Source organism: Dunckerocampus dactyliophorus, chromosome 9 (assembly GCF_027744805.1).
Source record: "Dunckerocampus dactyliophorus isolate RoL2022-P2 chromosome 9, RoL_Ddac_1.1, whole genome shotgun sequence".
Classification (NCBI taxonomy): Eukaryota; Metazoa; Chordata; class Actinopteri; order Syngnathiformes; family Syngnathidae; genus Dunckerocampus; species Dunckerocampus dactyliophorus.
The window spans coordinates 29,489,961-29,502,630 of NC_072827.1; the positions used below are offsets into that span (position 1 = coordinate 29,489,961).

Genomic DNA, 12,670 nt, shown 5'->3' on the forward strand with positions numbered 1-12,670 from the left:
ACATGACTCAGCCACCTCCTTGCTGACATCACAGCCTTGTTGAGATATGCTGGCCATCCATCCGGCCCACCCAAGGTTGCACGGCCCCCATCAGTAAACAGGGTTGTTTGAAAATGAATCATGTATTTGTTGGCCCACTGCAATCGTTTCTGCTTGAGTATTGGTTAGAGGTGGCCAAATAGTAGGTTTATGCAGAAGTGCAAGCCTCTGGAGGATCCACAAATACCTGATGGCTGCTTTTTAATGGCTTTTTAGCAGGTGCTCTCTTGATTCGATAAATTTGTCTGGCAGAAACCCTTCTCATTATGCCTTCATCAGCACAATCCCGGCTGTCATCTCAATCAGCCACAAATTTCTTCACCGTGCCAAAGTTTGTGTGAATTATTGAATGTTTTTTTGTGCCTTGTGTGAGGCACTGCGATATTTGATGCTTGTTTTGTCAGCAGAGAGATTCTTCTTCCTTTCCCATATTGCTTGAAATCTGCGGCATGCTTAAGTAGTTTCCTTTTAATTGGGCTCACCTGGCAAACTAATGATGACAGTTGTCTGAGATTGATATGAGCAATGCAAAGAGCCCCAAGACACAATGCCATCCATGAACTTCGTTGAAAAACAAACAATTTTAGGTTTATACTAAAACATAATAATTTGGACCACAGTGTGTATGACAGATGTGTCCTGCTGTTTTTAAGGACCTACTGCTAAAATGCTTGTTCTGCTGTTTTTAACTGTATGCTGCAAAACCACGAGTCAAAGCTGTTTGGGCCAATTGCACAAATGTTACTCAAATGCTACTCATCTATGGCAGGAGCGCTCTGCTATTTTTAAGGGCCTGCTGCAAAAAACGCACGTTAAGATCCTCTATATGACACGAGCACTCTGCTGAATCTCCACTCTCTCTTCCTGACACGCACATACATTGACAGGTTTTGACGGTGCGGGGATTGGAACACCAATATAAGTTAAACCTGCAAGATTAAACACTCTTAATACACAACATAATCATCAAACTTACTTACTTATTCATCTCACGCACAGAGAGCAATGACGAACTTTATGCCGTGTCTCCTTCCTTCTTTCTGCTATGACTGTGCGCTCCATGCTATGAGGCGTTCAGCGCTAATTGTTTTTCATCTTTATTCAGGTACCCCACGTTGGCGTACCACACGTTGGGAACCTAGGAACTACAGTAACATTTTCATGCACCTCTATATAAATGGACAACTTTTCTTTTTTCACATCAGCAGGCTCCAAATCACAAAACTCCCGTGTTGGCGCGCGATGACGTTGCAGCCGCACAAGCTGCATCCACTGACTTAGCTAATTGTTATCAGTTGGATACGGGAGTGTTGCGGTGAAGTCGATTGTGTCGGGTGAGAAATGAAAATCGAGTCGTATTTGCAAAGTGGAACCAAGGAGGGAGAAGAAAATGGTGAGAGAAAAATGAGAGGAAATGTGACAACAGCCAATGTTGATCAGAGGAGATGGCAACAGCTAGCGTTAGCACTAAGCCCTACTGTTACAGACAGTGCTAGCAAGGTTTGCAAGTTTAAATCACATTGGATCAAATGCTTCTCTCGGCTAGACTTTGAGAAAAGCCTCATGTTCAGTAAATATTGCAAAGGGCAGAAGCAGGCAGGTAAAAAAAAAAAAAAAAAAAAAAAAGGACAAGCTAACAAAACACAACCACTCCAAGCGGCACATCACCTACAGAAACAACTGTCTCTGTCATGTAACTACCGGTAGTTGCACCATGCGACAAAACAAAGCAGCCTCGACGGTGACCGCTGCCCTGGATAGACAGTGGTTCCCAAACTTTTTACAGTGGCGTACCCCTTCAGACATTTGAGCTGAAGCCACGTTCCCCCTACTCCTGCACACTTGAAAAATATACACCTTTTTATCTTAATTAACTTGAAATATTGAACATAATTCATTGTTTAATTCATTTGTAGTAATTCTGGCTCCAAAATGTGTATTTTGTATGCTTACATTTTGATCAAGTTTGACATGAGCGCTGATAAATTGATGAGTAATCATCCTGCATTTCTTTAATTCCACTCTGATGTTGGCGTCCTTCCTCATGACTGGCTTGAATTTGAGCATCCTTTTTTTTTTGTCCACTCACGATGACTCTGGTTTAAGTCTACAATGTAATGCCAAAATGAAGGGTACATTTTAACAGTCATTATAAAGCGCAAAATAAAACATACAACCAATAATAAAGCCTCATTTTGGGGGAAATCCCCCACTCACAGTGACACGTTTTCCCCGCTGTGTGCAGGGATTGGAACACCAACATAAATTAAATCTTCAACACTCTTAACGCACAAAAATAACCATCAAACTTACTGATTTGTTCATACGATGCACACAGAGCAATGAACGACTTCATGCCCTGTCTCCTTTCTGCCCCGTTCTCCCTGCGCACTCGTAAATGTGAGCGTTGGGCGCTAATTGTTTTGCGTTTTTATTCACATACACCATATTACAATTAGTGTACCCCTGGGGGTACGCCTCCCCCACTTTGGGAATCTGGGGCTTAGTGCATGTGTGTACAGCATGTAGTATGCCAGGCTATGTGTGATACATTCATGTTTGTGGACCGCAGTCAGGCAGGCCTTATGATGACACTGTGTTTCTATGCATGAGTGCACGTGTGTGTTACCGTGTACGTTGTTGAAGTGTTCGTAATAAAATTGCGTTATTTAAGAAATTTCACACTGCTCCTACATTTTTCCTGTGCTCCTTGTGAAAAGGCGAAGCGTACCGTTTAGGAATCTCCTTCAAAAACACTAGTTAAGATGGGGCGCTATGTGATGGGGCGCTCAGCTGTTTTTAGAATATGCTGCAAAAACACTAGTCAAAGATCCACTATATGACAGGAGTGCTCTGCTGTTTTTAAGGACCTTCCGCTACTCACAGATCATCTGTATGGCAGGAGCGCTCTGCTGTTTTAGGAATCTACTGCCAAAATACCAGTTATCCTATATATATATGACAGGAGCACTGCTGTTTTTAAGGACCTTCTGCTCCTCACAGATGATCTGTATGACAGGAGCGCTCTGCTGTTTTTAAGGGCCTACTGCAAAAACGCATGTTGAGATGCTCTGTATGACATGAGCGCACTCCTGCTTTTTGGAATTTAATGCAAAAACACCAGTTTAGATCCTCAAAAAATGACAGGGGCAGTCGGCTGTTTTTAAGTATCTGCTGCAAAAACACCAGTCAAAGCGCTTCTATATGCTGTTTTTAAGAACCGACTGCGAACATACTCGTAAAAGATCTGCATGACAAATGTTAGTCAAAGATCCTCTATATGACAGGGGGAGCATTCTGCTGTTTTTAAGGACCTCCTGCAAAAACTCTAGTCAAAGATCCTCAATATCCCAGTGGTGCCCTGCTCCTCTGAAGAATTTGTTGCCAAAGTGCCAGTGGCTCCAAAGCTTGTATCGTTCTCAAAGCAGTTAGAGAAATGTTCAAACGTTCAAACATTGCCTGTGCAGTCAATGAAGGCTTTATGACGGTGACAGTTTGACACTGGAACTGACTAATTCTATTTCCATTATTTCCTGTGGAGAGAAACACATTTCATTCACACTTTTGCGTCTTAAGAAGCAAAACAGCAGGCTTCAAACGGCCTCTTGAACAAGAATGTGCTGCCATTTGTGAAAACATCTTTACTTTGAACGTCCTACGAGACTTGGGGAAAGCACACACACACACACACATGCACACACACGCATACATACATTCAGGGCAGCTTAATATTGTGTACACTTAAATACCAATTAATTCAATCCCCAGTCGTCCTGATTATACATTTGGGTTACATTTGAAATGTATCTTGATGAATAATTGAGGAGGACCACTCTCACATTGCATGTCTTTAATGTTTCACTCTTCCTCTGAGGCTTGTGATAGTCGCTTTTTCTACGTTTGTATTTGTGTGTGTGCGTGTGTGTGTGTGTGTTCACGCTGTGCGCCAGAAATGATTTGATTCGTCAAGTGGCTGGCGTCTATTTTTAAATGTCATTAGTTACTTTGCTCATTAAAGTGCATATCAGTAAATGACTCCCAGCTTTTTTTTTATCATTAAATGGAATGATGCACAGTGTCGACGTAAATTTACTTTAAAAATGTCTGTTTTTTTTCCCCCACTCATTTTCGAATATCACCGCCGCTGCACTCTATTGATTTTAATTAGGTGGACTTATGATGACAACTTTCGATTATTATTATTATTATTATTATGGAACCAGTCAAAAAACATTGCAAGCAGTCCAACTAATGATATTTGCATGATTTATTATGATGCTTATGCAAGACTTTCAGGAAAAATAAGCCTGAAAATCTGCATATCTTGTGAGACTTTAGCTCAGTGACAAGTATTTTTTGACTTTTATCTTTGGCTTTTTTGTGTGTGTGTGTGTGTGTGTGTGTCTACCACTTATGTCAAAGAGGAAAAAAAGGTTATGGTGACCATAGAAGAGGAAATGGAACTTGTTATCATGTAGTGGTATCGGCATCTCTGTCCTGGCTGCTCAGTGCAATACAGCTAAAGCGACAACAGAACTGTGTACATGACAGGAGCGCTCTGCTGTTTTTTTAGGAATCTACTGTAAAAACACTAGTTAAGATCTTCTATATATGACAGGAGCGCTCTGCTGTTTTTAAGTATATGCTGGACAAACACTAGTCAAAGCTCCTCGAGATGACAGGAGCGCTTTGCTATTTGAAGCACCAACTGCCAAAATGCTTGCCAAAGATCCTGTATATGGGCAGGAACACTGTACTGTTTTTATCAGTAGATAATATCTGCTGTTTTTAAGGACCTACTTCATAAACACCAGTTGGATCTACTGTACAAGTGCCAGTCAAAGATCCTCTATATGGCTAGGAGTACGCTGCAGTTTTTTTAGTACTGTACCAACTGCAAACATCCTAGTCAAAGGTCAAAGATCCTTTATATTAGAAGAGAGCGCTGCTGGTTTTAAGGACCTATGGCAGAAATGCTAGTCACAGATTCTGTATATATATATATATATATATATATATTTTATATGACAGCAGCGCTTTGCTGTTTTTAAGCACCAACTGCCAAAAATGCTCGTCAAAGATCCTCTTCATGGACAGGAACACTCTACTGTTTTTATCATGACCGTTCTACTGTTTTTAAGGACATACTACAAAAACACCAAAGATCCTCTAAATGCACAGCAACGTTCTGCTGTTTTTAAGGACCTACTGCAAAAGCACCAGTTGGATCTGCTGCACACAAGTGCTAGTCAAAGATCCTCTATACGCCCGGCAGTATGTTGCAGTTACTTTTTGGACTACCCAACGCAAACATTCTGATCAAAGATCCTTTATATTACAAGAGCGCTCTGCTGTTTTTAAGGAGCTGAAGAAACGCTAGTCACAGATTCTGTGTACAGTATGCATGGCAGCAGCGCTTTGCTGTTTTTAAGGATATACTGCCAAAATTCAAGGAAATAACAGGAGCACTTGCTGTTTTTAAGCACCAACTGCCAAAAAATAGTCAAAGATCCTATATATAGCAGAGGCGTGTTGCTGTTTTCAAACATCAACTGCCCAAAGACCGTCTATATGCCAGGAGCACCCTGCTGTTTTTGAAGACCTACTGCAAAAGCGCTAGTCAAAGCTCCTCTATTTCACAGGAGCACTGGCCTGTTTTTAGGACCGTGTGCAAAAACAAGCCAAAGATCCTATAATTACACAGGAGTGCCAGGTTTTTTTTTTTGAGTAATCTGGTGAATGTGGGATGCGTTGTTTAAAACGTCAGTTCACTTCTTTTTACACTTGATGACAGCTAAGTGTGTTAAAACATTTGGATGGATGGCAGGGATTGGCATATATGTCCAAAGTAGTCTCCAAAAACAGACCAAAGATGACAAAACTACTAAAAGGTGAATGTTTTGGAGTGTTTGGGGGCGATGTTTTTGTGGAGGTGGACATGAGTGTGTGTCTTCTGTGGGACAGCAGCCTCACTGGCACACAGACCTGACCTAGAATTGCTACTTAGAATTCGGACTAAACCATTTGAGCTCAACGGAGGGGGGTGTGCTGCCAGACCGACCGACGACAGGAAACGTTTGACTGGGATGCAATGGAGTAGGACCACAGGAAAACTCGGGTGAAAGGGGGGGACACCTTTTCTTTTTTTGGGATTTTTGCGATGGTGCCGTGAAAATGTGATTTTGGCGTGGCGTATATCGGAATTAAAAGTCCCAGGTGAGTCTTTTTTTGGCCTACGCGAATCCACATTGTAGGGGGTGGAAAAAAGAACCAGCACCACAACCAGCAGCGCCACAGCCACAGCCACAGCTCGCCTCCTGGCAACGGGCACACGCGGGGTCCTCCTCCCGGGGACATCTCACTCCGGTATCCGTCCCCCCTCCCTCCCCACCCGAAGAAGGCTGGCTGGCCCCGCGTTGCGTCCAGCCTGGTGCTCCTTTTCCACGTTAGAAGCCCGGTTTTTCTTCGTCTTCCCCCCAGCAGCAGAGCGACAAAAGCGGATTATTATTCACGATGGTCTCGGCATGGCGCACAAGCCGCGGAGAATTGCTGTTTTTGTAGCCACCGATACCGGAGGACCGCCCGTGCTTGAAAATGGAGAAACGAGGAGATACAATGGAGCTCCGTGGACGTGGGTATTGTATTATTTTGTTCATTTTCTTCTTTTTGTGGTGGTTTCTACACGGCGCGGTGAGATTATAGGCCTTGTGTTGGGCCAAGCGAGCGATTTAATTGTTACATTGTTAACGGAGCTAGCTAACTTGAACAGCCGAACAAGAGGGCCCGGAGTGGGGCTTTTCTCTTTTCAGTCCACCGGTGGTGGGGCTGCTTCGTGGTGCATTTATGAGCCCAAGACGTCGTTGTTCTCCCTGTCCAGTGCCTCCCTCTTCGGGGAAGACTTTGTTTGCGCTGGCCGAGGCTCCATGAATGCTGAAGTCCTCCCTTCCCCCCCCCCATCACCACACACGCACACACACATTCACCACAGCAGCAGCAGCTCTGTGGCGAAACAGGAACAACTTCTTTTAGGGGGGAAAAGGGAGAAAAAAAGTTCCTGGAGTTTTTCAAGCGCCATTGGATTTACTTTTGTGTCCGCCATGAGTTGTGCAAGTGGGGCGCTGAGATTCAATGAAGGGAGGTGGTGGTGGTGGTGATGGTGGGGGTGGAAGTCTGGATCGTAGCTGATGATGAAGTTTATTTTTAGTTTGAGGGGTTTGTGCGTGTATTTTAGGACTACTTCTTCCTGGAGGAACTTTAAAAACATGCTTCAATGGGAGAATATCCACAGGTAGCATGCTTTTTAAGGGTGTCTTCCTAACAAAGCACGCTGAGATGCTGCAGTTAAGTTACAAAGGTGATTTTTTTTTAAAGGTTATTTTTTGTCACATCTGTAATTGTAGTGTAGTGTAGTGTCACACACAGCTAAAAACGCTAATGCTAACTTTGACTGGGATGCACAGCTTCTCTAAGCATTAGCAAACTTTTTTATTTCTGTCACAAATTGCTCTCCTTCGTTGCCTTCCGAAGCACACAAATTCTACCAAATTCCATTTTTTGTTGTTGAAAGCAAGTATGGAGTCTTGTGACACCTACAGCTAAATATGCTAATGCTAGCTTTCACTTCAAAATAATAGAATATCCCGCTAGCACACTTTTATTTCTATAACAAACTGATCCACTTTTTTTTTTGCCTAGGAAAGCACATATGTGTTAGACTATCAAAATTTTCAAGTTTTTTTTGTGAGCTACTATTCATTAAGAAGCTTAATATGCTAATATAATATAATACATTATAATAATAGTTTTCTATATGAGGGGTCCCCAAACTTTCTGAGCCCGTTGGACCGGCTGGTGTTCTGTCAAAACCCCTGTTGAAACCGCAAAATGAATACAGTCCACCCTTAAATTTCACAACTTCACTCTATCACAGTTTTTCAGAAATATGAGTTCATAAATCATGCCGTTTCCTGGTTGAATACAGCCTATTATTAGTCAAAACTTATGCACATTTATGGAAATGTTACATTTTTTTGTGCCTAAATGAAGCATTTGCAATCATAATGAACTAAACACAAATTTAAAGCATTCACAAGACTCATTCAAAGGCGGTGATGATATGTGGCATCAGACTTGATCCCCGAAACAACAGGCTATTATTGCAGGTTTGAATTATCTCACAAAGGCACAATAATCTCGAATAAAAATCCCCAGTAAAAACATGTACTACTGCTGTGGCCGTAACCCACGGCAAGCTGAAACTCAAGCTCTGTCACTTCCTGTCTGCCTTTCACTCAGGGCGCTCCCCTAGGGAACACATTTATAGCAACACACACAAGCACAACTCTTATTTATGTATTATTTACTCTTATTATGTCTACTATATAGACTGTATGTCTACTATATTGGGGAATACAAGGTGACTATAGGGGTGTTGCTTCATATCTCGAGGGCTCTACTAATGTTAAAAACCGTATGTAGAAGGTCATAAACAGGTTTTCTATGCTCTAACTACGAAAGGAATCCTACTTTGCGGAAATCAATTTAACACGGTCGGGTCTGGAACCAGTTAACCGCTCTAAACGAGGGATTACTGTGCTGACTCACCATCGGTACGATAATGGCCTGATTTGATGTGTGTGGGTGAAAGGCGCAGCGTGTTTTTACCTGGTCGGATGGGACCCCTCATCTATTGTATCAGCACACCTTTTAAGGTGTGGATGTGACGTTGTAAGCTGTTATTTGTTATTCAGAACATCTTTTATATCTAAAACAAGGATGGAGACTTGTGACACCCAGAGCCAAACATTCTAAAGTTAACTTTAACTTAATAATAGTTGTGTAACAAACAGTTCTCATGTTGTCATGTTGTTACCTTACAAAGTACACAAGGTAATGTAGGGCCCTCTGAAATTTGTTTTCATTTTTTAGAATTCCGTTTTTTACCGTTTACACTTATTTTACTAGCATAGAGTGTGTGCTTTTTGGGTTTGTGAATACATGCAAAAAGTCCTTACATTTATTGATGCAATACATTATTGGACAATTCAGAAATGGATGTAGCCTGGCTAACTTTTCTCATAGGATTGCAAACATTGCTACAAAATCTTCAACTGCAACGCCCGTGCTTGCGAATAAGGAAGATGCAGTCACCGATGCAATTCCAATCGCATTATTAATGTTAGATATTTTTGATGACGCCCTTATTTTGTTACGCAATTAGACAAGATGTGGCAAACCACGCTCTTATTTTGAAGGCCGGAAGTTTGTTGCATGTGTTGAGAAGGTCCATCGACAGTTAAGACGAGCTGGGTGCAAGAATAAACGTGCACTCACGTGCACCATGTTTCAGTCAGAATCTCCACAATGTTGCTTTCATTAAAGTAGTAAAAAACAACACGGCGTAAACACACTCGTGCAGCCCGAGTTGCACACACACAGTCACACTAGCATGCTAACGTAAGTAAGCTAACCCTGCTCTCGTCCATTCACGCTCCTAAAGAGAGGTGAAAAAAGTTTTTGTTTGCCAGTGTTTTAGGCCGCTGTTTCGACATGTTTAGTTCGGGAGGGGGCGGATTAGTGGTTGTGATGAGATTCTGCCACGATTGAGCGGTCCGCCAGGGAAATAATTCCCCACACGAACGTTGCTTTTTCCCACGATGGCATCATTTCATTCACATTATGTCACTTTCCGCAAGATTTCGCGTTTAAGAGTAAATTTTTTATTTTTATTTTATTTTTTATTTGCCAATTCCGCGATTCCGTTAATGCGGAAATCACAGGGCGCTAGTAATGGAATTGAAATTTCCAAGGTGTGGACGGGATCCTTTTGGACTACAGCTAAACATGCTAATGCTAACTTTCAGATAATTATATACACGGTTTCCCTGTACTGTTAGCAATCTTTCATTTGGACAACAAATTGTTGCTGTTGTCATTTTGCTGCCTTCCAAAGCAGACAAAATGAATAGTAGTTTGTTATTAAGAACATATTTTAGAAGGCATTAAGCAAGTGTGGACTCTGGTGTCTACCCACAGCTAAACATGCTAATGCTAAATTTCACTTAATATACACAGGTTCTCATAGTGTTAGCACACTATTATTCGTACAAATTGATCCTCTTGTCGTTTTGTTGTCTTACAAAGCACACAAAGCTAATGGCATTCAAATTTCCAAGGTGTGGCTGTGACCTTTTGATCTATTATTATTGTTGTTGCTGTTAAGAACATCTTCTGGCGGTAGAAATCCCATATGGACTCTTGTCACCTACTGCTAAACATGCAAATGCTAACACTGACTTCATAATAATGAACAGTTTTTTTATAATATTGGCACACTTTTTAAGGTGCGGAAGTGACATTTTGACATTTTGATAGTTTCTTTGAAGAATAAAGCAAGCATGGACTCGTGTCACCCACAGCTAAACATGCTAATGCTAACCTTCGCTTCATAATAATAATAACATACATAGTTTCTTATTTGTACAACAAACTGTTCTCCTTTTCATTTTGGTGGCTTACAAAGCACACAAAGGTAATGGAATTTCAATTTCCAAGGTGTGGATGTGACCTTTTGATTTGTTAAGAAGTGTGGACTCTTTTCAAACCCGCAATACAATGCTAACTTTCACATCATAATATACCAAGTTTCCTACAGCAAGAGCACACTTTTTCAGACAGACTGCTCCCCATTGTCATTTTGGTGCCTTACAAAGCACACAATGGTAATAGTTGTTTGGTATTAAAAACACATTTAGGTGTACATGTTAGGAAATCCAGTATGTCCAAAAATACTAATGCTAACTTCTGCTTCATACACACAGCTGGTCAGAATGTTAGCACAATTCTGTCCGCACAACAAATGGTTTCTCTTGTTATTTTGATGCTTTACAAAGCATACAAAGGTAGTGAAATGCACATTTCCAGGGTGTGGATGTGACCTTTTTAGAGCTGCTATTATTGTTGCTGTTAAGATCAGTTTTTGTTGTACATGTGGAAAACCAGGAACCTGTTGCACATATAGGATAAGGGATTAGGCCGGGATATCTTGGTTATCCCGGCTCAGTTTATCCGTGATCCGCTCGCACAAAAGTGGGATAGTGGAATGTGGAATATGTTCTGACATAAGTTACCATGGAGATTTATTCTGTGGAGTTGGCTTGCTCCAGACCAGGCTAAGGTCCAAGATCTATTTCATCTCATCCCTTATCTCAGTCAGAAGTCACCAGAAATGGAAACCAATAATTAATCCACTGCCCAGTACACATTGTCAACACATTCACCTGCACCCACTGTCGTTATTTCAATATTTGCCATCATTCATTTTGTGGAAGGGTTTTAAATGATGTTGCAATCATTTATCAGATCATTTACTATCTACATCTACAAGATGGAGTAATATTTACACAATAGCACTCATATCTGCAGTCCATTTCACCTACGGTTTAAACGGATTCATAATCACAGTGCGACTACGTTTTCGGAGATGTTAATTGCGTCGGTTGCGGATGTGTACCGCATTGCCCAGAAGCCGTAGCGCTCGAGGGGAAACCGGAAGTTTACACGCTGTTGAAGCTACGAGCGATTAATGGTGATATGCTAATAAAGCAAAGAGTTCATAGATGTTAGTTTAAACAAGCAACAAACGTCGCACTAAGTAACTATTTGGATTGTAATTATGATGGTTTCAGCGGAACATTGAGTGCGTATTTGTGTACTACTTACTACTATCGGAATTGTAGTACATTAACAGCGACTTACCCCCCCACGTGGTCTCCTAAGTCCAGTTCTGGTCAGATTTCTGTGATGAAGAAAGTAGTTCCGCTTAGTTGCTGAGGAACTAAGTAAAGAGTCTGGCTTCTCAAAACAATCTGCGTTCAAAAGATTAAAATATTTGCATCACAAAAATACCTTCTCAAAAAAACAATCAGACCTCCCAAAACGCTTATGTAGTTATTTTGAAGGCCGGAAGCGTGTTGTGTGTGTTCAGAATGACGAGCCAGGAGCAAGAATAAACATGCCTCTCGTCTTTATTTTACTCCGAACTTGCACGACGTCAGCGGGCGTCGTGAAACGCTCGTTTGCATTAACAAGCGGTAAGAAACGACACACAGTCGCGCGCGCACACACACAGCCGCACTAGCATGCTCTGCTTAACTAAGTTATTCCTGCTAGCTTCCATTCAAGCTCCGTAAGAGAGGAGTTTCAACGTTTTTTTTTTGTCAACTTTTGCCGGTGTTTCAGGTCGCAGTTTCGAGATGTTTCATTCAGGAGGGGAGGAGGGGGCTAGCGTTTGTGATGAGATTCCACCTCGATTGAGCGGTCCGCCAGGGAACTACTTCCCCACACACACACACACGACGACAGCATTTCATTCACGTTATGTCAGTTTCCACGAGAGTCCCCATTTAAAGGTAGATTCTGTTTCATTGGCCAATTCTGCGATTCCGTTAATGTGGAATATTGGACATAAAAAAGCTTGAGAAAGCAAAACCTGCTCAGATGAAATGCCAGTCTAGTGAGGTCTTATGCAATATAATATTACATAATAAGTTTTGACAAGTTTTAAAGCCCATTTCCCCCCAAAATTGAGTCACATTTTATGAAATTTGCGAGACTCAATCATTGATTTACC

The 12,670-nt window shown here is 41.6% G+C and overlaps 1 protein-coding gene across 7 annotated transcripts in view; it reads left to right on the forward strand.

Annotated features, from left to right (window-relative positions):
* The first annotated feature begins 6,099 nt into the window (after nt 1-6,099).
* Nucleotides 6,100-12,670, forward strand: part of bcl9 (BCL9 transcription coactivator) — a 44,677-nt gene continuing 38,106 nt past the window's right edge. For 3 of the 7 annotated variants that reach the window (XM_054786869.1, XM_054786873.1, XM_054786876.1), the window contains exon 1: nt 6,103-6,670. Coding sequence is in view for 1 of the 7 variants with exons in the window: in XM_054786876.1 (XP_054642851.1) it covers nt 6,564-6,670 (107 nt within the window). In the remaining 6 variants the exon portion in view is untranslated. Of the gene's footprint in view, nt 6,675-12,670 lie in introns of all 7 variants that reach the window. The other 4 variants (XM_054786871.1, XM_054786874.1, XM_054786872.1 and 1 more) reach the window with 3 other exon arrangements.